This window comes from Prunus dulcis, chromosome 1 (assembly GCF_902201215.1).
Source record: "Prunus dulcis chromosome 1, ALMONDv2, whole genome shotgun sequence".
Taxonomy (NCBI): Eukaryota; Viridiplantae; Streptophyta; class Magnoliopsida; order Rosales; family Rosaceae; genus Prunus; species Prunus dulcis.
In genome coordinates, this window is record NC_047650.1 from 42,676,566 (window position 1) to 42,704,430 (window position 27,865).

Consider the following 27,865-nt stretch of genomic DNA (forward strand, 5'->3'; position numbering starts at 1 on the left):
AGGCTCTAAGCAATATAGAATTGTAGAAAAATACTGCCACGATGGCAAATTTAAGATTAAGCAAATGGCAAGTTGGGTCTCTAAATTGCAGAAGACAGTTGCTTTGTCTACCACATAGGCGGAGTATGTCACAGTCGCCGGAGCCAAGGAGGAGATGATACGGCCGAAGGGCTTTTCTTGGACGAATTAAGAAAGAATGGGAGCAAATAATATTTATCTAGAGCTGTCAATAGGGTTAAGCTGTCACAATTGCATCCCAAAATAATCTGAATGTGAGGAGAATTTCAGGGGCTGAGGTCGGGTGAAATGAAATAGGAAAATATATTATATATCAGTATTTGTAAACAATAGCCTTCATTTATATTGTCATCAAATATTGAAAGATCGCAAAATCTCTTGTATTCTTGGTTAATATATAGCAACAAAAATCTCTTTTCTAAAATACATCCAGGGCCAAAAATAGTACATCTAGGGCTACTAGCTAATAAGCCTGAACGAGGCTCAGCAGCTAATCAAAAATAGAAAATGAAAATGAAAAGCCTGCAAAGCCTCTCTTTTCAGGTATCACATGGTCTTCTTGCTGGCCAAAATCTCTTGTTTAGGATACAACAATTTCACCGTTTGGAAGGCTGTCTGTCACCTTGAGGTCAAATTATGCAAAGTGTACCGGCTACCCAAGATCTTTTGCATAATTGCTCTATTTATACCAAACCATAGTGTATTTTATATTATATTTACAACTCTGCCCTAGATTCAAGGTCCTCTGCTGGACTGCCAATCACTGATTTCTCCGATTGATTAGGCAGTGGTGTGGGCTCTTGGACGTCCAGTTCGTCACCTAAGATTTTCGCAGTGAATTGCCTCGCCTCCAAATCAAGATCTGGCCATTCAGAAACTATTCTTCTAGCTCCCTGCAAGATTCAATAAAATTCAGGAAAAGTAATTGCACATCAGAACACTGAAAAGAAAAAAGTTCAATGATAACTTGGCCAAGGTGTGTGTACTCAGTAGGGGAAAAAACACAAACCAAAGGAACAAACATCTACCTGAAGCTTGGGTTCCTTAGTCATGGGATTGTTACAAAGATCAATGGTTTTTGCTTTGGACTTTGTGGCATTACCACACCATGATTCACACCACAGCCATTCTTGCGGTAAAGAAAATATCGGTACTGTATGTTGAGCATAGTTTGGAAGATCCTGTAACATTAATAGTGGCATTTAGAATGGTTAATGAAAATTATAATGGAATATGTACGTCTGAAAAGAGCCTCCAAATGATGTGTTCCCAATGTAAAATTGTTGTGTTCTTATTTGTTTTCTCCTCCAGATAGGAGCTTGCTGATGGTGCAAATGGGGAAAAGTGAAATGGGTATCTTTACTCAATGATTAGGGTCGTTAGTTTGTAACATTAACTGCTACGTTGGAACGGCAGCAAGCACACATCCATTTCTTTGTTTGCACGTATACAAAGATAAAGTTATGTAAAATTCATAAAAACATTTTCATTGCCTAATTAATCAAATATTATACATGTTGGGCCCTACTTGAGGAGTCTGGGCCCACATGTGACAGTACTGTTAAAATATAAACATTCAGTGCCCAAGTGGGGCCCGTATGTCTCTGTCTCATCTTCGAAAATCAATTTTTTATGCCTTAAAATGAAAAGACAAATAGACTATCAGACAGACAAAGACATGCACAAGCACACTAATTCTCGTCACATAGCGTAAATACGTGATCATGCAACCAAAAGAACTGTGAATTATGAGCTTAACTACTTGCCTGATCAAGATTAGATAGACTGTTTGGGTCCTTGCTAAGAGTCTCATAGAAAACTCTCAGATTATCTCCTGCTGCAGTCTCTCGAAATTTCTTCAAATCAACAACGTACAAAGCACTGCACAAAATCAATACATCAGCTCCACAAGTTTCTCCCTCTTGTTAGAATAATAATTTTTGGCTCAGATCCTAACAGTTTTAAGCTTTTGAAAACCATGATTAGCTAAAAATAGTTTATTAAGTATTCAGAACAAAAGATTGTAAGTTCAAATCCTTATACTTGCAAATTTTCAACATAAGTTGAATTCCCCATGTTGAGCCCTCTAGTGGTAGGGAGAAGTCCACATGTGAGGGGTAGTTCTAGACCATCAAATAAATGCTGGCTCACATTCTCACAGACTAAGCTTTTGAAAACAATAGTTAACTACTACAAATATATTATTACTTAACATGTCCAACTTATGATCAATTTCAACATAAGCACTAACTGACCTTATGTGATAAGATTTTCCCCGTAAATGTTCTTTCCAGAAACCCTGTTCCCAAAAAAAGAAAAAAAAGAAAGATAAGAAGCAAGTAACCAATGATGAATTACCAAACTACTCCATAACACTCTTTCTAGCAGACATGGATCCATGAAATTGGTGACAAACTTCATGAATGCATAAAAAAATATAGAAACTGAAGAAAAGAAAAAAGATAAGGGCATTATCGGTAACTACTTGTCTCCAAAACCGATATCCATCCATATCCTTGTTGTTATCACAAAATGGAGTATATGCAAGAGGTCTTCCTTTTATATCCATGTCATAGAGTTCTCCCATGTCTGCCCTAACAATTTGATCTGCATCAACAAAAATGACCTGCAGATATTGGCAAATATTGAAGATGTCAAATATATATATACATATGAAAAAGCACTAAGACAGCAAGTTGTCTTACAAAATATTAAATGGCAATACCTTTTCCAAAGAAAGGGGGAAGATAACATCAAGGAACAAGATTTTATAGGCCCAAATAATCCTTTGCTTTTCTTTCTGCTTGTGCAACCATGTAGGCCACTTGTAGGTAACTAGTTCATACTCAAAACCATATTCTTGAGCCATAAGTGGAATGACATCCTGCATATAATAATAATGACCAAGTATCCAAGTAAGCAGTCTCATTTTTTTCTCTGCAAACGAGCCTTGACAAATGTACAACTTAAACATTTATAACCTTGAACTGAGGAGACAAATAGTTCTTTATGAACCAGAATTTGACTGGACGACGGGTGTTCTTCAAGACACTTAAAATCATGATCTTTAGAAAACGTTCATATCTGCCAAATTATATCACAAGAAAGTCATTAAAAGATTTCATGCTTAACGGAAAAATTAAAATAAGCCAATCTCATAGAATAATGATGACAATTTTTCTTGTGATTACTATCATCATGATAGTTGTAATAACCATTCTCATTTTTATTTCTATTACGATTATCTAATTGTAAAAGTTGCAAAATGACAAATTATTTCGGTATGCAACAAAGAGGGTGGGAGAATTTATCTGAGATCCGTCCAAAAACCAATTTTTGAATTCAACGTGTATAGGCATATAAAGAACCAATTTCAACACTTTAATTGTATCGTATGGCACACCATCTGTGGGTCAATTTCAGAACCCCTGAGGTTTGACTTAATTGCATTCACACCCCACTGGGGTCCCAATGAAATTGACCACACCATCTGCCAAATATTTATGAACTCCAGGCTCGTGTACTTTCGAGACAACGGCTTATGGAAGTTCACAAATGTCATTTTGGATCATCATTTGTGGCTTTCACCTCCAGGCTGGAAGACATTAAAAACTAATTCCTAAATACAACATGTATACTCAATCTTTGATTTTTCATAAGAAACCAATGTTTATAGAAATAACAGGAGTGCAAGGAGGATGAACAAGATGTCCCTTACAATAATCCAAACAATGATCATGAATTAAGGAAATTTCAAAGTTACTGAGTTCCCAAAATAGTAAGATTCCATCTATCCTCTAGGAAAATGAGGACCATATCAAGCATGGTGGGCCAACCAATTTATTAGTTGCATAACTTTCAAGCCACAAGATATTTCAAATCTTGCTTAAATATTATAGTGCACATACAATCAAACATATAAGACATATTAAACACAGAGAATATCACAATCTGAACAAGAATGAAGTTTTGTGTGAGGGAGTTAAGTACTAGATTTTTTTTTTTTTTTTTTTTTTAAGGAAGTACTTGATATTTAGTAGTATCCTACTACATCATGACTCTTTATGACATTTTGATCATCGAAGAAGTGAATATTGTACTTTCCATTTATAATACAAGGCAGAAATTTTAAAATTTTAAAATGTTGATAAACAAAATAATGATGCAGAAGCAATCATGGACTCAATTATGTTCACCAAAGAAAGACTGTAAAAGAAAGCATAAAGAAGATCAAAATCAAGACAGAAGAAATGCTCACAGGTGTCCAGAAGCAATAGAAAAAATATTAATCGTTTTTCCATGTCGTACATCCTTTCCTTGCTCCTAAGAAGGAAAAGTTGCAAGACTATCATTACCCAAAACCATAATAGAGAGTACTATCAAACATAACCAGAGTCGATATAATGTTTAATTAAAGTAAGGTTACACATTATGCAAACTGTAATCAGTAATAGCATATCTAAAATTAGTCAGAAGCAGTATTTGAGAAACTCGAAAAATACATACACAAAAAAGAAAAAAAAAAAAGGAGGAAGAAGTTGCATAAAGACCAAGACATTTGCTAAACCTAATGCAATCCATTTGGATGAACTGGACTAAATCAACTTCTGATTGCTTTTAATTAAAAGTAAATAAGGAAAATGTAGACCAATAAGTTTAGTGATGAGCCTGTATGAGGTTTTTGCTTTGTGCCAAAGGGAGGTTTTCTATGTGTCACCATTTCAGATGTTCAAGTGGCATTTGTGAAAGACAGATCTTGGATGCAGTTTTGGTGGCAAACAAATTAGTAGGTGAGAAATAAACAAAAATGTGGTAATATTTTTCAAAATGGACTTTGGAAAAGCTTATAAGCAGGTTGAGTGGAACTTCTTGGAAAAGGTTGAAGAGCTGGTTGAGTTATCTTCATTACTGGGATTGTTGGAGTACTAGAATTGTTAAAGCTAAACCTGATTTGAGAAGATGGAGGTTGGATTTCTCAGGAGAATTTTCTTGCTAACCTTTCTTTAGTTTCCTAAATACAAATGATGCAGCTCTGGCTTTTTTTTTTTTTTTCCCCAGTGCAGACAACTTGGAAAAGATTTTGGCTTGGCTTGGGGCTCACCTGAGGGGAAATACTTGTTATTTTCTTCAGGGTAGAGAAGCTGCTATTACTCCTCAATGGCGCATTATGAGTAAGATACAGAGGGAATGCACTGATCATATCTTCGTGTATTCTCAAGTAGCCTCAGGATTATTGCATAACTTTGTGTAAGGACGCTGGAGTGAGTTGGGTGACTGCAACAGGGAGTTAATCTTGGCTAAGTTAAAAACATTCTGCACTTCGCGGAGGGACAAAGACTATACTTCAATGGTAGTGGTAATGTCTTGGCTGTACTATGGATAATTTGTATGGAATCAGAGGATCTTTGGAGATTATGGAGTGGCAAGGGCAGATGATCTTTGTGAGAGTTAAGGTTTTGGTCTTCACTAGGCCATTCATTTCAACAGACTTTAAAGATTATCCTTTTCTTCTGTAATGTTGGATTGGGGAGCAACTGTAGTATTTCTTTTAAACTGAGGGTAATTTTAAGTTATTTCTGAAAATCTAACCTTCATGGTCCTTTTGCTTTATATATACAGACTAAAACCCAAAACACCGAACTGATACATTCCAATTATTATATAATTGGCCTTTTCTTGGTATGTATATAATTCATTAAGTTTAACAGGTTACTTGTATCCACCAGTAGAGACAAATATTAACCTGACTCGGACCAATACTAAATTATATATTTCTATTATGTTTATGTATACAACTTGTTATTGATTTCCATTAACTAAGTACCAATCTATAGTTTGTTATGGCTGCCCATTGCAATGATTGAAGAAATGACATGTGGTACATTGCAATTTTACCAAAAACAGAATAACAGCAGTTCAACAATGTTAATACAATCCCGTGAAGAAAAGAAAGGAATTACTAAGATTCCTTACCACTGAAGTACTTCCACTCTTTTTTGATTGTTCAGCAGCACCAATAAAACCAGAAGCCCATTTCAAGAAGTTGGTGTTCCAGCTACTTCCCTACAACAATGGAAAGAAAAATAAAAATAATAACATTTCTAAGACTACACACTAAGACAATATTTGGTCACAACAGTAGTAGGAATTAGGACAATATTTCAAAAGTAATAACAAGAAGCACTCACCTCCTTATTATCCTGTGTGTTGTCTTCGACATCAGACACTAGCAATTTTTCATGCTCCTTTCCCTTTTTCTTCGCTACTTCCAGGTGAACTACTTTACCCCGCAAATCATTTATGGTGATACGTTTGGAAAATGTTTTGCTTCCACTTCCGTCACCATTATCTTTCAGAACATAAAGTTCCGAACTTCTACCAGGAGCAAGTTGCAAGTACCAAACCCCAGGAGACACTTTCATTTGCCAATATCCCAGATTGGCCATCACAAGAGTATCAACCAGGTGAGGTGTACTCTTAGTACCAATAATCAACTGAAGGCCACGGGGAGGATCATGATCTTTCTCAGAACAATGACCTGGTTAAGACGACTTGTCAGTACATATGACAACATAGTAGTAACCCTCACCGCACCCTTAACTTGCAGTAAAATTGTAAGGTAATGCTGAGTTACAATTCATCTCAAGAGAACACAATCATACCCGTAAGGACAAGAGCTTCAAGCTCAAACACAGCTTGTAATGTCCGTGTCTCACCAAGATTCTCGAGCAAAATATTATCCAAGTCATGGCTGTGTATAATTAGAAATAAATTTAGTAAAGGACAAAGCATAAAAAGTGGTAGTCATAACGTAAATTCTTCTACATTTTGTTTGAATCAGAGTCAATGACAGTATGACAGAAACTACAAACTTGTGTTAATGGAGAAACTCACACTGCAATAACAGGCTCAACTAGCCATGGGTCAGGAACATCAAGATTCATTGTGAGAGTTTTGGACAGTGGCATGTTTGCAAAAAAGGCTTTTGGCCCATTTATTGTGTAGTCGGTGCTGCTGAAGTCATCCTGCAAATATGATGACAAAGAGTCTAATACAGGAGTCTACATTCCAATGGAAACAAAAGTATTGGGCTTATAGAAAACTAGTCATCTAGCATACCACTGTTGGTACCACGTATCTGTAATAATTCTTCAGAGGAAGATCGACAAGAGAACTCTGAAAAGAACTCAATTGTTAGAATGTGGTGAATATTAACTGTGCTGTATTAACAAAAGCAATGAAAGAAACATATACACCTAGCCATGAATTTACAAAAATACCAAAACCAAACAAAAGACCATCTTTGGTTTATCGATGGCAACAGTCATAAACAGTACTGTATCAACACATGGATACACTGAAAAGGCAAAGGACAGGCTTTCTATTATTTGTAAATCAAAACTCATAAACTGCTTGAATATCAAATCAAACAGGTAACAACACACCGTGACCTATGGAAAAGGGTCAAACCTCAAAAAGATAAAGCCACAATAAAAAGGCTATACCAATCATGAGTCAATTATTCATTCATGAAAATTTGTTTCTCATTCCATTTAAAAATAAAAATAAAAAGGCTATACCAATCATAAGTCAATTATTCATTTGGTAGATCAACTTGAATGTGACTTTTTAATTCTGTTGGCAGGTCAACTGGATGGTAAACCAAACACTCTGGCAAGGAAACCTAAACATTTATAACATTTGATCAGATTTATTTCCATTTGTGGGATTTATAACAGTGCTGCAGATTCAAGGTGGGAAATGGGAATAGGGTCAGATTTTTGGGAGGATAGTTGGGTGAGGGAGGGGGTGTTGAAGGACATTTTTCCGCGCTTGTTTGCGCTGTCTTCAAAGCATACCTTAAGCATTGACTGTTTTATGGATACTCAGGTTTTTCTTCATAATTGGGACTTTGGGTTTAGGAGAAATCTGAATGAAAGGGAGACTGCCGAGGTGATCAAGTTGCTGGAAACTCTGGAAGGTATCAGATTGTGTGCTTCTAAAAGGGATAGGAGAAGGTGGGATCTAGAGGATTCGGGATCTTTCACATGCAAGTCCTTTCAGTCCTTTTTGCGCAACAAGGGGAGGGCAGAGACCTTTCCTCCTTTCTCTCTTGTGTGGAAGGCCAAGTCTCCCCCTAAGGTCAAAGTCTTTGTTTGGTTGGTGGCGCTTGGGAAAGTTAACACATCGGATCTTGTCCAAAGGAAAAGACCCTTTATGTACCTGTCTCCTCAATGGTGTGTGTTATGTAAGCTTTGTGAGGAGAGTGTGGACCACCTTTTCTTACATTGTCCTTTTTCCTTGAGTCTTTGGTGGCTCTTGTGGAGGGAGGTTGGGACTGTTTGGGTGATTCTGAAAGGGTGCTCTGATTTTCTTTGTTCTGACTTTGTGGTTTGGGGATTGGGGAAGCTCACTTCAACCTTATGGGGCTGTTTGGTCCACTCTGTTTTCTGGATCATTTGGATGGAGCGTAATAGGAGAATCTTTGAAGACTATAAGGGAGTGAGACTGAGTGATCTTTGGGATAGAGTTAAGTACTGGGCAGCTTTTTGGGCTTCTGTTACAAAAGATTTTAAAGACTACTCTTATTCCACAATTATGAGGGATATGGCAGCTGCGGTTAAATGAGGGTTTGGGGGTGTGTTGTTCTGTGGTTTTTCGGTTTTGTTCCTCCCTGTTAGTTTGGGAGGTGTTGGTTCTGTTTGTTTGTTTCTGTTTTGTTTTTTTGTTTTTTTTTTCTTCGGTTGTGGTTGCCTTATCCACCTCCGTGTTCTTTTACTTAATAAATTTCGTTTCTTCTCCAAAAACAAAAAAAAAAAAATTTCCATTTGTGGGTGGTGACAAAAATTGCCATCCCCAAACTTTGGGATAGCAGAAATCTAGACAATACCATACTTGGTAAATACAAGATCATCTAAGTTTATGATTCAAACAAAGAACTGAACAAAAAGGAAAGATGAATATGACCAGAGGAGAAAATAGAATGCAGCAGAACAAGTTTTGCTGAGTCCTTTTGCATGCTATGAGAGACCAGGGATGGACAAAATGTAGAAAAAAGTGTTGTCTTTCAGGGTCCTCTATCAAAACAAAAAGCTCCGAGGCAATGATTGCCGGATAAACAGATGGAATCAAGAACAATATTTAAGAGTTTATGATAATAATCAAATAGCTAATTGAAAATTGTTGACGTGATATATTAGGTTTAGGGTTTATTATTTAATATAGTTGACTTTGTATCCTTACCTTTTTTGTATACTTTGTACATCTTATAAATACCTCAGAATGAGAAGAATAAAATCATTCGATTCATTCAGATTTCTAGAAAAATGAATGGTTCGGATCATGAAATCCGATTGTGAGGTGCACTCCAAAAGGGTGGTTTGTTCCGTATTAAGTTGCATGCTAGTTTGTGTTTGAAAATTTAACTCTATATGTATGAGTTTCTGTACCAAAGACTGTAGAATGGAAAGAACACATAATAGGTAAAGGCATTCATGTATCACATTTATGAAGTTTAAGCAACTGAGCAAGTATTATCTCACCATTGGATTTAGTACAATCCTCATGCTGGGCCGAATGTATTTCCAAAGAACGCGAAGAATTGATGATAGCTTCTGGCCATATGGACTTAAAGGATCAAAAACTGCATCGATATGAATACTAGAATTTTCATTGTTCAAAACAATGGCACTGTAAAGGATAAAGAAAAAAAGGAGTGTAAGATATAATGGAACAACAAAATACATAATCTAACTTTTTACAGACCCCAACATATCCATGAGAATCACCACTACAAACTATACCAAGGCGCTTCTCTCTTAACTATGGTTCATATATTTCAAAAGCTATACTTTTGTACACAACAGAAACTAAGACTACAATCAGATACAAATATGGGAAAGTTACAAAAGATGCCTCCTTTTATTTCCGTTTTCACTAAATATTAGAAACTACAATGAATTGCTTACTTTTTTATTTTAATACAAGCGATAATCTAAACTACAAGGAGGAGGGGGGTTTCTCTCACACACACAGTACCAAGGTGCCATTGGGGTTTGAACCTAAGACCACTAGGCTGCAAATCAAGGTCCTTCTACAAATCTAAACTGCAAATCTAACATCAATTGTGTACTTTTAAGTTTTAAGGAGTTGGGCTGCAAATCTAATATCAATTGTGTACTAGTTGGGCTCTTTGTTCACAATAAGGGCTCGTTTGGGAGTGATTCTGGCCCAAAATCACTTATAGGGAGAAGCACCTCCCACGTGCTTCTTTATATAATCACTTAAAACCACTTAAAGTGACTATATGGATAAGCAATTCTATAAGTGATTATTGGCCTATTCAGAATCACTCCCAAACAAGCCCATAAAATTTGCACCCAACATCAAATATCCAGGTGAACTGCCACTAAAGACCACACTCACTCATGCTTTTTCTTAAATATTAGATATCTAAAGACAATATTAAAGTTGTTTACATGGTATTATGAAACTAAATTACAATGAGACATCTAGTTGTCATTGTGCCATACTATACATACACTCAAAGAACCAGTTATCTGTTTACCTATATTCTGCATTCAAAATGTCAAAGCGTGCACTTTCAGAACTTCGATCCCGCATAGCCATTGAAGATGACACACACATGATAGTATCACTAATGAATTTGCTGCAAGTACGATTTGAAAAATCACAATTAGTCATTACCCGAATAAAAGATAAGATGGTGAACGAAAAAGATTGATGTCAGTTACAAATGGCCAAAATTTATCAGTGATCCCTACTGAGAGTCATTATCGACATTATCAGTCATCCCCAGTCACCCCAATTATATGGACGGCTCCCTTATATCAAATTCATTTGCACTGGATCATCCAAATATATGGAAAGTCCAACAAAATAGGGAAATCCAAGATCAGGACTTGTACCAATACCCAAAACTCAAAACTGAATACATGTAATACAATCCTCAAGGAGAACTGGTCATGGACCAAACTTGTGAATATGGCATGCAATAACTGAGATTCAAAAACAATAAATAAATAAATTTTAAAAAGAAACTTGAAATCTGTAAAATTGTTTGCCACCTTGGAGAGCATGTCATATAAAATATGTCTTAGAATATAAAGTAATTGTTGGCCCACGTCCTAACAGCTTAAGCTTTTGGCAGCAAAGGGAAACCAACAAACTTCCTCACTAGGTATCCTATGCAAGAAGGCAGAAGCAGAAAGCCAATATCTCTCTTTCAGAATGAATTTCTAGTTTACGTTCATATAGAAATAATTAAAATTTGTTGACTTACAAGAAAACTACTGGAACATGCTTAGACATCTTAAATTCAAATACACAGGATCAAGCCAAAAAACGATGCATAATTATCTTTGGTCTCCACAATGGTTGGGTTAAAAACTTGCAGCTAATTTAGGATGTAAGCAGAGCGCATTGCACAGTAAAAGTAAAGAAGCTTGACTAAAAAACCTTGTTAGGGTGTCAGGATCCACATCCTGCCACTTCACTTCTTCAATAATTTCCACTATGTGCTTTATTCTCTGTGCAAACTCCAGAGACTCTAGAAGACGTAAATCATGGCTCAAGAAGGTGCTCTCGTCATTTAAAGGTGTCACCTATATCATCACACAAAACGATTTCATTAATATAGGGATAGTTGCCTAGACATGGAATCTAATTGTAAAGATAATTATTTTTTTTTTAAATATTGAAACTTCATACTATGTTTAAGTAAAAGAGCTGAAATAACATTTAATATGACTTCCAACTAAGTAGAATGTCAACATAGAAGACTCACCCTTCCATTTGTAATGACTGCATTAACACCAGATTCAAGGCGAAGTTCCCTATATAAAAATTGTGCTACCTGAAAACCATCATGCACAGCTATCACAAGAACATTCTCACAGTAGATTACCAATGTCTGAACAGATAAAGACAAAATAATTTCTTAATAACTTGCAAGGCCAAAAAAGGAAAAAAGGATGAAAAAAAAAGGCAAAAGCATCAAAAGAACCCTATACACAGAACTATTTGCGAGGACCTACAGCAGGCCAATGTCTATCAGAAGTCAGTAGGCATCTGATGAAAGCAGTGAACTTATACACACTAGAATTTAAAGATAAAAAGCCAAACCACACAGATAATTGTATACCTTATTCACATATTTTCTCAATTTGTCAGCAGAAAATTCAGAAAGAGCAGATCTGTAGGGCTTTGATGATAACTCATTAGCCTCAGCCAACTCACAGACTTTATCTATAAATGCTTGAGTGCTCTCAGCAGCTTTAGATGGTGCAAGCAAGTAATTATGCTCATATAAGGTGCACATCTGACTCAGAAAGTTTAACACCTTTTTCTTATGGCTGCACAAGAAGCATGAAAAATTAACATGAGTTATCTATTCATTGCCCATTAAGCTTTGATATAACATTCCCATTATGCTCTGATAAACATACAAACCTATACGAGGATGCGGTGATTTCAAACACCTTCACGAAAAGAAGACTAGAAACATCAGCATGCTGATTGACGATGAAAAGCACACCTACTCGAGCAGCATTAGACCCATCCATCTGAATTACAATGAAATAAATAAATACAAAACAGAAAACAACATCTATAATTATGATGATGGTGATGAACACGTTTAGGGTGAAATTATGACAGCAAAGATATAATATTAATTTAAATTATGCAAGTGTTCAAAACTTAACCAGATAGTATAAGCCTTCATGAAGCAGCTTCATCCCTTTCTTTGATGCAACATTAACAGCTAGAAGATGAGTCACAGGCTTCAAATCATCCATAGCTGGGTGGAATCAAATGACCCACCAGTTAGAATTAACTGAGCAAAATTGTATGCACGAACTAAAGGTTTTTACTTAGAAACAGCTTACTTTCGGGAGAATGCAAATAGTTAATATCATTTAAGACACCTTCTCCTCCAAGAACATATGTAGACAGAGAAACGAACCTTGGTTTTCCACCAGCAATAATCTACATAAATCAAAAACAAAAATAAAATAAAAGAAAAAAATATACATCATGTTAAATCATTGCAATACATAGACAATCATGACTCTAATTAAAGCTTTCTAAATTTTGAATACAATTATTCTAAAATGCTCACCTGTGGATTATAGCGAGTAGTACCACTTTCCGATAAAAATTTATCAAGAACATCTGTTCGAGAATTTATATGCCCATAGTAAACTTGCTCCTGTATTCTGGGTAGCTCATCATTCATGGAATTTATAAGGGCCTCCTGATCAATGTAAACCAAAAAGACTTAAGGTTTATACCATCTAGGAACAGTGGACATATTCAAGAACTAGAAGAGGCTACACATGCTATGGATGTTTCAAAATAAGTTATTGTAGATAGAAGTAGGATAGAGAAGGTTAGGGAGCTAGTGAAAATAGAGTTTAATTACTATGTTGCCCTCAATTTCTAAGTGCATTATTCAGCTTATCTAACATCAAAACGGTAAAAATGATATTGTATTCGTTGACAAACGCTGTTTTTTCTAAACAATACCTCATTAGAATCCACCACAAGCCCATTCATCAACAGGCCACACTGCAGCTTAGCCAAACCCAGCTTAAAGACAAACATGGAGCTTTCTTGAGAAAGTTCCTTGTAAGTTTGCTCCTTCTCCAGCTTCAGTAATAAATCTTGAGGTGGAGATTTTGCCTTGGATCTACAAAAGGAGAATAAGAGCAGATTTCAGCTCACCCAGAAATAAAATAAGGAATACATATATTTGTTTAACAGGAAATCATGATTAACATACTAGTATTGGAATTCAAATCAGCCGTAAAAAATATGTATAAACACTTACAATACAGTTTCTACAAATGCTCCTTCGACATGGTGCATTTCAAGAGCATCATCATCAGAACCATCAGAATCAATCCGCAATTTATTTATCTGACATGCAGAATAAACGAAACAGTCTTGTTTAGGCATAAAATTAAGGAGTATTGCTTCACATGGCATTATCTTACAAGTCAAAAAAAGTGTGCGAAGATGTTAGTGCACATCAAGAAGCAACATTAACGCAAAGATGCCCAGAGAATACAGGGACCATCTAAAATCATTCAAGTTACAAGAGAAGTTCTTCATGGCACTTTTCTATATCTAATTTGTCCCTCCGAATTAGTCCAACATGAGGCCTACTTATACAAACATATTAAGATGTAAAATCTTATTTAGTGGTAAAAAGAATGTGGCACTGTGTCCAGGTACAGGATACAATGTGCCTCTTTTTCTAAGGATGAAGTAACTCCACCATATGCAATACTGTATAAAGTAAGCCTATTTCTAATAACCAGTCCAGAATACAAAGAAGTAAGGAGTAGAGATAAAATTAAAAAATTGAAAATAACACATCAAGACAGGGATCAGGTGCTTTAGTCAATTAAGCAGTAGGAACATTTGAGCAGACTTAGCACACAGCACAACACAAGAAAACAAAACAATGCAATGAACACGTGAAACAAAAGGATGCAATAAAAGATGACAACAGTTGAAATACTGTGACATTATGACAGCAAAAAAAGCTACAAAAAAGCATTATATGAGAAGCAATTATTATATCTCAATTGAAATATCTTTTTAGTGCAATTATTATTAACTAATATGGAGACAAATTGACAGAAGCATCACAGCAGACACTTACATTGCTCAAAAACTGGAAAGCTGTTTGAATTCCATGATTCTCCTTGATATAAATGAAGAGACGTATAATCTGCACACACAAAAAAGTGTTTCTTTATAATCCAGGAGCCTCTGCAAGGAAAACCTTTTTCAAGAATCGCTACTGTAAGACATGAAAAGTAGTTTGTATGATAGGGGCATACGGAAGGTTGCTAATATTAGAATGTGAGCATCCAATCCAAAACCAATTGGCAATGTGTGGAGACACCGGAGATCATTTAAACCACCAAGGCAAGGCTTCTATTTCTGATGTGGAATAATACTCTCAACACACGCCCTCACATGTAGCATCTCTTAAGACTAACACATGGACAACACATGTTATTTGGTGACGTGAGAGCACATGTGGCTGTTAGCCAACACGTGGATAGTCTGCTCTAATATCATGCTAGAATGTGTGACCAATTGTCAATGGGTTGAAAGGAACAAGATCTTTTAAGGTATTATGCAAGTCTTTAATTCCACGATTTGGGATAATACTCTCAACAGCTAAAGCATAGGAGGAAATTAAATACACAAAAGAGTGACAAAATAAGAAAGGTAGAGAAGAAATTACCAAGCTGGATATATCCTCCTCAATTTTACTGTCATCTTCACCGCCGCTAGTTTCAATCTGCTTGATGAACTTAGAAGAATACAGTACAACCCCAAATCTCATAGGGAAGTTATTCTCGTACAAAGACGTAATCATGTCAATGGACTGCAAGATTTGAACAAAAAAAGATCATCCAATAAGTACAACCCAGCAAGATAATATGAAACCCGAATATCACTTATCACGTCGCAGAGAATAAAACTTACCTCAAGACCACAAACAGTTGCTGGATCAATAACAGAAATTGCATAGAAAAGGTTTTTACGGATATAACGTAGCTGTCCAGGGAACACTGGCATCAAAATCTACACCCAAATATATTGTAGAGATCATATTTCCAGAAAAACATAGGCATATGATGTCATCCAAAGTTGAGACAGAAGGGCTGAAAGAAGCAATATATCCACCTCATTTAGATTATTCCTCCATCGTTTATACATAGCATCTTCTTCCAAGTTATTTAGATAATGAACATGATTTGAACGAAAATCTACACGGAGCATATTAGATTCTGGAGGAGGCACAGTCGACAGGAGTTTCCTTGCAGTGCTATGAGGAATCTGTGATAATTGATAGTAACAATATATCAAGCTAACTTCAAATCTATGGTATAATTCATTGAACAACACTGTTCAACACTACTATATATCAAATTTGAAAGAAGACCTACAGGACTACACCAGGAGCTTAGTCAGCTCAAAGTCAGATATACAAAGACATTAGACAAAGCCCAACCCAGCCCAAAATTAATATCTGAGTTGGAATTAACCCATGAATTGGATGTGCATCTGCCCATCTCAGCCTCAACCACGTTAAATATTTTAGCCATCCAGAAGTAGGAACAAATAGTACAAATGAGTGTCATACCAACCCAAGGATCCCCAGCAATGTACTCTATTCAAAAGTAGCAAACTGACTGAAAAAGAAGATTGATGAAAGTGAAGGTGATATCCCTAACTCAGATCACCTTTAAATAACATTTTAATCTAGAAGCACCAGACCATTCTTTTAATCACATTTCACAAAGATATAAAAATATAAAAACAAAAATTGCTTCCATAAGACAAATAGTTTGTAAAAAAGGGAGGGAAAGGGGGCCAATAACACAAATTCATACCCCCTTCAAAAAAAAAATAATAATAATTTAAAAAGATGCTCCGATTTAAGACATAAAAACTAATATTGTGTGAATCCTAAAATTGAAGGTTTAGCATTTCATTTTATGGGAGTGAACAGGTCAATTGCATGAATTAACCACATATGAGCCCATGATGTGCACTCTTCCAGCTAATCATAGCTAAGATTTAACTCCATTCACCTTCAATTTTGAAAACTGATCCGCCAATGATAAATCCTGATGTACCAAGTCAACCAACCTACGAAATATTAAGGAAATGCAATGTCAGTGGTTGAACAGACTAAGTTGAGCATTAAACTTGTAAACAGTCGTGTCAAATGAACAACAGAAAAGTATAAAGGTGACAGGAACAGAGCTGGACATATAGATACCAACTCAAGCACCTCTTACTGTAATAACAATTGATACCATTTTCAATCAAACGTTCTCCACTAAAATTGATAAATGACATTCAAATTTACAACAATGCATGGTTTTCTCAAGATTTTGGACAATCTATAGGCAAAGAAAAAGGTAAATTCAATCAATACAAGTAGTCTGCTTTAACAGAAAATACTCAGGCAAGGTTAGGAGTGCAATTTCAAGAGTTTATTTTATGAGCAACAAGCAAATCAATTACAGTGAAGTACTACACAATCTACCCACCTATACTGCATCTAAAATTTGCCTATCTTTCACAAAAGCACCTTCAGAAGGCAAGACCATAACCCCCAAAAACTTCTCTTCATCTAAAAGGCAAAACATGTCATACAACTGAATTTCATTACTAATAAATTGTGACATTTCCATGAGTTGATGTTTCCATGTTTTGCATCATTTCACTGATATTACAAAGCATTTCTGCATCCAAACAGATTAAAATGGTACATGCAACACGAAATATACCCACGGAGGATCATAAAGATCAGCACAAGCATGAAAGACAGACTCGAATAGGACAACATCACAAGACTCTTAAAAGGGTTGATGAATACAATTTTGAACAAGCTAATGGTGAATGATGTGAAATTTTAATGTGGTGAGATTTCTTATGAAGGTAATCTATTATCAGATACATGGTTAGTAGAACATAATAAGATGTATTCATACTGGTAATGAGATGCAATAGCAGATTCACCTAGGACTGTTTTTATATGGGAGAATTTTCAGTTTCTAAATTATCCTACATGCTTTTCTTGATTTCGCTTTAGAAAATCTAGGCTCCAACGGTGATTGGAGTAACATTTAATTATCTTGCAGCTGCAAGAAGGGTTATATTTATATCTATTTTTTGGGGTTGTTTTTCTTATTGGGTCTGTGTACATGAGGTGGAATCAGGGGCCATTTCAGATCTGTGCTTGTTGTGGGTCCATGGCTGGAAAGGAAATAATCCAGAGTGGACTCGTGAGAACTCAGAGACGAATCAAGGAATTGCAGGCAATATGGTTAAGAGAAGATTTGGAAAATTTTCAGCAGCAGCAGAAGTAGATGGAAGAGCAATTTAACATGGCACTATTTTTAAAGGCGAGAGAGTTTTCAGTTTCTAAACTATCCTACAGACTTTCCTTGATTTGCCTTTAGAAAATCTAGGCTCCAGGCTCCAGCAGTGATCTTAGTAGCAGTTACTCATCCTACAGCTGCAAGAAGGGCTCTATATATCTATTTTCTAGGGTTCTTATAGGGCCTTTTTACATCATAATGACGGGAGTATGGGTTATGTTTATCCATTGAGTCATAATATAAAACTTTTGAAACAAAATTAGACACCTAATGGTAATTGAAATCTGCAAGAAGTTTTTTTTTTTCACAACAAAAGAAAAGAAAGAAAGATTACAAAATAATATTAAACCATATCATGTACGATTGAAAAACTATCCTGTCACCCTCCTCAAGCTCATAATACAATTAAAGCAACTTAAAGTCTCTCTAGATCACACAAACATTTGTCAAGTCAAAAGAAATCCTATACATCTAAATTGGTTAAAACAGACAACCACATGCATCACCATCAGTGTGATAATACAAATTGTGAGAATTACGCAAGTTCTTCAGTGTGAAATGATAAAAAGAAAATCAGTAAGAGAAAAAACATTACAGATAAAGGTCAATATCTTCAATATTGAGTAAAGCACCATTCAGAGCCATTAAGGACTTGCCAGGTGGGATCATTCTCTGGTTTGCACTTATTTCATCTTTAACTGAATCATTGAGCTGTAAAGCAAAAGGCTTGGTGAATTGATGACAACAGCAAAAACAAAATATCTATTCTGGAAATATTTTCACCATGAGGAAGAAGAAATTTTATAAGATTCATGTCAAATTCAAACTGTACAAAAATGCTTTACCTTCATGCGAGATAAGGAAGAGACAATGCTTGGAAAATTTTGATTAATTTCCTGCATTGCTTGCAAGGGATCAGAGGCATGAACTATCCTCTGTGCAGTTTGATGTCCTAAATCTGTTCAAAAGAGTACTATTTAGCATACTGCACTTCATCAGAAACAAAGACTAAAGCCTTAATTTGCAGATACCTTTTAGTTCCCAAACATCAAGTGTATCAGATACTGTTGAAGACAACAGATAATCCCTGAATGCCATTATCTCTGATGTGAGTTCAGGTCTGCGTTCCTGCAAGTAGATGGAGCAAAATAATGTCATCCTTTATGGTGACTGGGCGGAAGTTCTGAACTTCAAATTATCCATTCCCCACATTACAACAATTCCATACGAAGTTATAGAATTCCATTTTTTGATAAAATTGAATTGTTAAATACAGCATCAGTTAATGGCAAGTCAGCACAAACTCACTCAGAAGCAGCAAGTCAAAGGTGCCTTCCATTACCTCTCCAAATTGGTGCAATAATCTTCATATGAAAATTGCACCATCTTTGAGAAACTTTGCTTCTTGTTAATGGTATCTACCTTAACTTCTGATTTTAATCACTACTCCAGCTTTAGTCACAGAATCAATCATCTTTCCTAAAGAATGTCAATAAAATGATTTTTCTACAAAATTAAAAGCATGTGAGGTCCCCTTCTCTCAAATTATCAATCAAACCTTTTGAAGAGGGCTTTGCAATTAATCTTCTTGGAACAAAATTAGTTCAATTTCTTTTTTCACATGTTTAGTGATCCGTTGGTCATACCCTGATGTTGCCCGCATGGGTTAAAACACAAAACCATATGCTTTATTTCAGAATATACAACATCATAAAACTCACAAGCTTAATAAAGAGCAGTTGGTGCAGCCTTCGGTTATGCTTATATCTGTCTATAAGTATCATGATGCTGGGTTTTACTAATCCTCTAGAGCTTGCTAAACATATCAACCAACCCTATTAATTTATAAGTCATCAAGACCATCCAATAAATTTCTCAATCCCAGATTAATTTTCTATGTGTCCACTAGTTTCTTTTCTCAAATTTCAGTTGAGTCCAGTAGCCTTTACTACTCATCTTCCTCATAACTTCTTTTAACTTAGTTAATAACAGATGGTATATCTGTGGATCATGAAAATTCAAGCATAATATTCACAATATGTGTGTAAAACATTTAAAACCACGATCGTATCTAATGACAAATATACATACTATTCATATATACACATTCCACTTTTACTAATAAAAAATGCACATGTGCATGATATATATATATATATATATATATATATCACTTATCCCTAATCTGAATTGCAACTTAATTTCATTCTCAATTTCAAAACTCACCAAAAGCAAGGGCGTAGCAAATCAGATAAATCCAAACATTATTTTGTTCCATCTTTTTCTGCTTTCTATAAAGGGGACAAAAAAGGAAAATTTTCAATTTTTTGTTCCAGTATAAGACTGAACATTCTTACGCTCCATTTTTCTCATTCGTGGAATGGTGACCCCTATCAGCCTTTTCCACTTGACATGCTACACTAAACTCGATGGTGGCTCCATACCCTTATAGGTTGGGAATTGTCTAGAAATCAGTCTTTCAGTGGAAAAATTACAAGGGCTTCCATGTGAAACTATTTGCTTTCAATAACTTTGCAGTGTTTCCCATCCACAACGATCAATATGTACAAAAAGATAGCGAGGAAGCACACCAACCATGCATAGACTTATGTATCTTATATTACAAACACAAAGTTACTGTAACTTGTGCTATTATATAAAGGATAACAAACCAGAATTTTGGAGAATATAAACCCTCTGACTTCTTGGCTTAGATCTTCAGTCCTCGGATCTTCTAAAGTGACCCCTGCAGCATAAACCTCAAACTCATGAGGTTCTTAACCACAAAAGAAATTAAAAAGACTCCAACACCTAAAACACATGAGTAAAAGCACAAAAAAGATTTTACTTGGTACAATAACAAAACAGAATAATATAAAGATGTGAGGGAAAAAAAAGAGAAAAATAAACTATACAAAATAGTGTACAATTCATATTACTGGAACTTTGCAATTTTCTATCCTAAACCTAAGTCTTTGTAAATAGAGTCAAGGCTATTCAAGCCGAGTTGAGCAATTAGTGTGCAAGCTACTACTCAAGACAGCCTTCAAGCTACAAATGAATCAAGCTTACATCATGTGTGTGGATGTGGAGGTAACTAAGGACGAATCTCAAGTCTTAAGTGGGGCAGTATGACTTTGGTACACATTTGTGCATGTAAATAAAGATGTGTAGCCTTTCAAATAAGTGTTGATTTATCTTGAAAACCAAACAAAGAAATGGTTTTCTGCGATTCGTTCAGGCAGAATTAATGGTTTTCTGTAATTCACTCAAGCAGAATCAAATTCCACTCGAGCAGTTTCTGGAAGAGTGTAGCATTGGTTTATAAAGAGTAAAACTGTATCAGTTGTTCTGAAACTGCTCGAGGGGATCATGTGATTCTGTTCCCCAAAAAATTATATATTATTTTTATTCACGCATTCCAATGTCTCTCTTTATTTTTTATAAGACTACTACATGTCTGAGTTTCTTAGAGTTTACTAAGTCTTTAGAAACCTTCTTGCACTGACTCACTTTTGTGATTGACTTTGTGAGAATTAAGCTATTCATAGTCGTATTATTTTTCTAATAAACATATCGCAATGAGTTGGTGTTGTATCAGTAAGAGTTTTACTGATACCGTAACAAACCCACCAAAGATAATAGACACAAAACAATACAAAGAAACAATCCCCTTCAACAGATCAGTACTAACAATTCTACATATGAAACTCAATAACACTTCCTACCAACAAAGTACGTATTGATAAATAAAAAAGCAACTGCTTTCCAACCATATAAAATATCTTAGAAGGAAACATCCTGAAAATCAAATGCCCTCAAACTCTCTGCAACAGCTCCACACCAAATCATGAATAATCCTATAATATAAAATAAATAAATAAATAAAAAAGCATACCTTCCACATATCAAATTCAATTTGGTTTCAGTTATTGATGTTCTGTTGAATTTGTTTCTGCAAATATAACTTTGGAGTTATTGGATGTGGCAGTTCTTTGTAAATCAGCAGATTAGGTTTTGTAGGTCATTGTAGTGGACATCTTGCCCCCATTCATATACTCTTTGAGTGTGATTAACAAAATCTATCTTTCTATGAAAATGGAAATTTAGATTTTTTAGCATAGAAATTTCGAATAGAATTCTTTAGTGATCTAAATAGTTTTTTTTTTTTTTTTTTAAAAAAAAAAGAGTTCCAACAACCTTGAACATTTAATTTAATTTGAATTTTTTTATCACATATCCACAACTATAACAACAAAGACCCTATACACGCAGAGAACACGCTCATGGATTAGCCTAGTTTTTTTCTATGTTATATACTTAAGTCCAAAAGTTTTCTTCTCAAAGTCATGCAACTCAACTCACTTGCTATCTAACTTTTGAGAAAAGAAAAAAAGATGACATATTCTAAGGCTTGCCTAAAAGCAAAAGCTATTCTAAATTAAAGAGCCACATGAAAAGTGGAGAATAAATGAATGAAAGATGTCCAACTCATGTACCACTGGATAGTGGGAAGAGGACCAAAATGGAAGAAATTAGAAATCCCCCACCTTGAGAATTGACTCCAACTGAACTCAACATCATGAAACCAAAATGATGCGTAATGCATGTACAAACCCAATTGAAAGAACTGGAACTGTTTCTACAACCCATGAAAAAGTCGGTAAATAAAATCAAGTGAAAGAGAAACTGTAATTCGGCAAACAGAAATTAAGGAAAAATTATCAAAAATAACTTCTGAGATTAAGACGCTTAAAAATATTAAAGTGTTTACTCATGCAGTAAAATAACTATCCCAAAAGGCAGTAGACTAATACACAAATTAAGTTGTAAAAGATTGAACAGAGAAACTCTTCACCAGCATCAGCTTTCCCGAGAGAAAACTAACTTTTAACTTCTAAAGATTAAGCACAGCAGGGGTGCTCAAGGGCAAGAGCTAGATCAATTATTCTAACCTTTCTTTATAGTACTATCATCCATAGCCTTATACTCCATATTCTTCAAAGCAAGTTCTACTCCATAACCACCCAAGTTTACCGAATCTCTTGTACCAACAGCACCACAATGGTCAATCTCCGCATCACAGCCAGAAGGCAATACTTGTCTAGCAACATACTTAACTTTTCCCTGGAAGTTAGCCAATGTATGAGCAAATATAGCATAAAATCACACGAAAAAATTAGCAAACAATCAAAGGTATGTATGATGTGCATAAAATGATGCATGCAACACTCACCTAATATATATATACATATAAATGTATGCATATTAGAGAGCTAGTACACAGCTGGAAAACATGACAGCATCATGATAATTTGGTAATATTAGTGGCACATTACACTTCGACAAGTTAGTACGTACTGTGTAAAAAAGGAAGAAGTAGAAAATGAACAAAAAGAACACAAAGCTGACACGTTAAGTCAATTATCTCCCTCATGTTCACTACCATACATCCAGGCGTTATGTGTTTCAAAGAGTATCCCTACAATTAACAGAAAAATTGGTATTTGCCAATGCTATTACATTAGTTCTACGCTTGTAGCAAGATCAGAAACAAAATACACTACACTTATGTTGCAAAAAGTGTTTCTGTTGGTGAGAAGTGTAGATTCAGTCACTGCTTCAAATGTCTAACGCCTACCGCCTCTATTAGAAACATTTTTAAATCTGCCCTATGGTTTATAAGCTTAAATGAAATGCAGGTCAAAAAACAAAAGAAAGCTACGTGGTAATATAAGCCTCTAATTTCTATAACCAGTTGGTATGTAAGCAATATATGTTGCTCAAGTGACCAAAAAAAATTCTAAGAATCCAAAATTATTTTTACCTTGCTACACCTAAATATATTGGGCTATATTCACCTTCCCTGATGTATTATAATATGATTGATAGCCATTTCTAGATTTCTAATACAATTTTTTTTTCTTTGAACACCAGCGGTAGTCTAAATTGCTCTAAATTAATCTAACATACATGGAGGGGAATTCGAACTTGGGTGCAAGGGGATGGCCTCACTGCCCTGGCCAACTCGCCTAACCCACGTTTGCGACTTCTAATACAATTATTCCAAATTGAAAACAAAGAAAAATCTAACGTAGTATGAGTAATCACTCTAATGTCCAAGAGGATATTAAAGTGGATAACACAAGTTGCGAACCTCTTTTGCAGCTTCAACTAGGGTGAGGTGGAACTCCCTAAAGCAATCAGTTCCAAGAGCTCCATAAAGAACAGCAACCGGACTTCCAACACTTGAATCAAAATGGATGTGATCAAATTCGAAAATTTCAGGCTGCTGAAATGAATCTCCAGAACTGAAAGCCAAGAAATATAAAGTGAGGAATTGCGCACAATATGGCTTCTTTTTTAGAGTGATAGGCAGAGATAGATAACAAAGCAAAATGAAAGAGCAGTTCTTACGACTCTCTGGGACTGTGAAGCCAAATTTTCAAATCTGCAGCATCAAGGAACAGTGCACCTCCAGTATCCACCCAACAACATTTGCCATTAGGGCCTTTTGGGTTTAGACCAACATTCAAGGGATCTGACCTTTTACCTTCTGCATGCTCGCTCGAATTACTTTCATCAACCGGAGGAAAAGAAGATAGAGACTCCTCAGCTAGTTGTCGATAAAGCACCAATGTTGGAGATGCAGATCTCAGCATAAGAGAGAATTCAAACAGAGATGCCAGTGGTTCACTTAAAATAGAGAGGCCATGTTTTACAATTTTTCTTAAGCAATCTTTAGCGTTATGAGAATTAACATCATCCTTCTCACTCTGATGCCAGACCTCAACAAAGTCCCAAAAAAGGTCTTTCTGTTCTTTTGATAGTAATTCACTGCATAAGACAAAAGACGGAAGCTAACAATAGCTTAAGAAAGGCACAACATAGGAAAATAAACTGTACTTACAAAATTCAGGGGAAATTTAATTTACTGATTTCAATTACATTTCAACACCAAATTTTAACTTATCTAACAAATAATCATCAGAAAGATATGATTCTGTTCTGACCATCATATGAGCACAATATTATGATGAATCCTACTTGAACATGCATGCATTTCCAAGTTCCAAGACAAAATTATATCCCAAAACTCAAAACCACCTCAAAACTCTCGTCCCTTCTAGAATTTCCAGAGGGAGCAAAGCACTTGTGTTTATGACACGTTTATTCTGGCCTAAACTTACATTCAAGACCATGATCCCCTTCAAGATTCAGTGACTCCTTCTGTTTGGAAAGATTGTGGAAAACTCATGGGACACATTTCACAGCCCCAATGCTAGTTTCTCCATTAAAGGACTCATACTTTTGGTCATCTATAGGGAAAAAAATTGATTTTTGAATAATGTCACAACAATTACCGTCTAAACTACATAAAATTAATGAATTCTTTAAATTTCTACATATACTAGAAAGAATAAAGAAAAGTGTCCAAATCAGTTTAAGATTGACTATCTCCATACAAAAAAAAACTGTTAGCTATCATTTACTCTTCTGCTTTCTAACATTTCGACGCCTAACTCTCGCCATTTTAACTTCCTTTTACCATGTTGGAATTATATCTGTTGAGGCATTGCTCATTCCATGGTTGCCAAAACGCACTCCTATTCAACCATCATTTTCCCTTTCTTTTGAATAAGGGCAAGCAGATTCCTATTCGTCAAAGCATGCGCTTTGCATTAAATCATGGAAAGAAAAACTTACGCAAACTTTAACAGACTTAAAAAATGAGAATAATGAGCAAGCATTCACATTCTTAAATGCATATGCAACCTACCCAGCTTCTAGGAGCAATGGAGTACCGGACCACTTGGCCCGAACCGCAGCTTGAACATTCTTAGGTCTTCGATTCTGAGCAGAAACCGAACCAATTCCAAACACTCCCAAACAAATCACGATGGTCACAGCACAAAACACGAATTTAAAACGGGTCCCCATTTGCAGTTACCAAATGAAACAGAAAGAGTTGTGATCCTTCAAAGGCATGCGAGTCCAAACAGATCCGTCATTGATGAATCAGAGAACGAAGGTCATGTGGGATTTTCCTTTTGTTCGTTTTAGGTTTTTCGGCTGAGAGCGAAGACTGACGAAGAAGACGACTCTGTGTCTGTGAGAGTAAGGAGACTGTTTTAACGGTTCTATTGGTCTTTGTCTGAAATGTCCAAGGGCTTTTCTGGTAATTGAGTGTTGGTCGCCACGTCATAGTATGACATGGTGTTCTGTGATTGCATGGCGTTCTGAGTACGTAACGTGGCCATTCGTTATAGGCTCGCTACTCGTCAGGCTTCGGCGCTGATTTTGAGCCCAAGTTCGACTCTCGGATCGGGCTGCAACAGAGCAACTGTTTTTTTCTTTTTTCTTTTTTTTTTTTTGGAAAAGATGCTTTATTAGAACACCAAGAGTAAACAGCGGAGATGATGAAAACATCCAAAACCCAACGAGAAAGCCAGAAACAAGAACGTGATCTTAAAAAGATCCACGGCGTAAAATAATGAGGAGTAAAAAAATATATGAATGACTAGATCCAATGATGAAGCAATTGTGGCCTCATTAAAATTTTGCCTTTAAAAACTCCCAAATTGAGGAATATTCGGTTAAGAAAAAAGAGTACTACAGTAAAACTTGCTCATCAGCAACAACAACCAGGCAAATGTGGTTCAATAGACAATGAGCAAATGTTGCACAAAGCGGCCCAACGAAGCCCAATGCACGAACAAAGGTAACTGCTCCAATGCAAATATGTCTTGGAACTGCCTCAGTGCAAAACTGTCTTGTAATTTGATCTAATTGATTAAGGTCTATAAGTACGGGTTTGGTTGGAAACTTGGTTTGGTTATTGGATAGAGGAAGAAGAGCGGGTGCCAGTAATCGAAGCACGTGAGTTCCCTAAACTTTTATCTAATAGAATTTTGGGTTTTTTTTTTTTTTTTTTTAAAGGGAATAGGTCTGTTGTGGTGTTTTGTTTAAGAGAAATTTGCATAAATACCATTTGAATTTTTAGACTTGTGTGCGATTCCACCTAAACTTTTAATTTCTACTATTAACCACTTGAACTTTATATAGTGTTGCAATGTACCATCTACGTTTAATTTCTTTAAATTTTTTGTTAAGTTTAATGGTATTTCAGTCAATTCCCTATAACAATAAAATTTAAATTTGTTAAAACAAACATAATCATGTTATTAAACAAATAATTAGAATAAAAAATAAAAAAACATAACCTCACTAACCCCTTCCAACTCCAATTATGCTGCACTGCCATGGCCCCGTCCCCCACCCTCTACAATGTCTTCAACTTCCATCTATCCCCCTTCTCTCTCTCTTTCTCCCAGTCTCTTTCTTCACTGAAGAAGAATACTATTCTTCTATAGCCATATTGCAATTACTCTCAATACTTTTTGAAGGTTCATATGTCAAACAGCATATCTATCTTTTGATCACTCAATTCTTCAACAATCTATATCAAATTTTGTTGGATTCGGAGGAGGGAAACAGTGGGAGAGGGACAGAGAGGTATAAAGTAGGGTTTACGCAGAGGGTGGGGTAAGAGGGTAGGGAGGTAGTGGGTTGTGGTGGAGAATTGGTGTTGGAAGATGCAGGAATAAAAATAAATAAAAAATTATAATTTTATTACTTTTAGAAATTTTAAATTTTTTAGTTATAAAAAATTGATCGAAATATCATTATATTTAACAGAGTTAGACGTAAGCGGTACATTGCAACACCATATAAAATGTAAGTAGTTAATAGTAGAAATTAAAAGTTTATGTGCTAATTTCGCACTTGCCTGAAAGTTCATGTGGTATTTATGCAAATTTCCCTATATTTAATAAGCTTAGCCCACTAAGGCTAAATAACAATTTTGGTCTTTGCAGTTGTGATGAAGTGACTTAAGACCCTCC

At 35.5% G+C, this 27,865-nt stretch overlaps 1 protein-coding gene across 2 annotated transcripts; it reads right to left on the reverse strand.

Annotated features, from left to right (window-relative positions):
• Positions 1–329: 329 nt before the first annotated feature.
• Positions 330–26,149, reverse strand: LOC117625702 (UDP-glucose:glycoprotein glucosyltransferase). 2 transcript variants are annotated; one of them, XM_034357239.1, is made up of 37 exons: positions 25,741–26,149; positions 24,378–24,797; positions 24,118–24,271; positions 22,916–23,087; positions 20,633–20,706; positions 18,992–19,088; positions 18,806–18,918; positions 18,556–18,671; positions 16,662–16,719; positions 15,751–15,903; positions 15,550–15,648; positions 15,305–15,448; positions 14,711–14,779; positions 13,871–13,959; positions 13,567–13,729; positions 13,160–13,294; positions 12,927–13,026; positions 12,744–12,838; positions 12,490–12,602; positions 12,182–12,392; positions 11,825–11,893; positions 11,497–11,642; positions 10,586–10,687; positions 9,561–9,708; positions 7,138–7,194; positions 6,913–7,043; positions 6,681–6,769; positions 6,207–6,556; positions 5,992–6,081; positions 4,277–4,341; positions 3,000–3,102; positions 2,744–2,902; positions 2,504–2,644; positions 2,274–2,317; positions 1,785–1,899; positions 1,047–1,199; positions 330–911 (listed from the first exon to the last, which is right to left on the reverse strand). In XM_034357239.1, the coding sequence occupies exons 1-37, from the start codon at positions 25,899–25,901 to the stop codon at positions 735–737; spliced, it is 4,875 nt and encodes a 1,624-aa protein (XP_034213130.1). In that variant the 5' UTR covers positions 25,902–26,149; the 3' UTR covers positions 330–734. The 2 variants fall into 2 exon arrangements, with proteins under 2 accessions (XP_034213130.1, XP_034213136.1); XM_034357245.1 differs by lacking the exons at positions 330–911; positions 1,047–1,199; positions 1,785–1,899; ... (2 more) ...; positions 2,744–2,902; positions 4,277–4,341 and having other exon boundaries at positions 2,999–3,102; positions 25,741–26,075.
• Between the last annotated feature and the right edge of the window lie 1,716 nt (positions 26,150–27,865).

Bases quoted from the DNA above. Each gene is read 5' to 3' on its own strand.
- LOC117625702 (XM_034357239.1), bottom strand. From the start codon at position 25,901: ATGGGGACCCGTTTTAAATTCGTGTTTTGTGCTGTGACCATCGTGATT. The intron at 7,044-7,137 runs GTATGCTAGATG...TCATATTTGCAG, and splicing joins GATACGTGGTACCAACAGTG to GATGACTTCAGCAGCACCGA. The intron at 2,318-2,503 runs GTAGTTACCGAT...TTTTGGGAACAG, and splicing joins GATATCGGTTTTGGAGACAA to GGTTTCTGGAAAGAACATTT.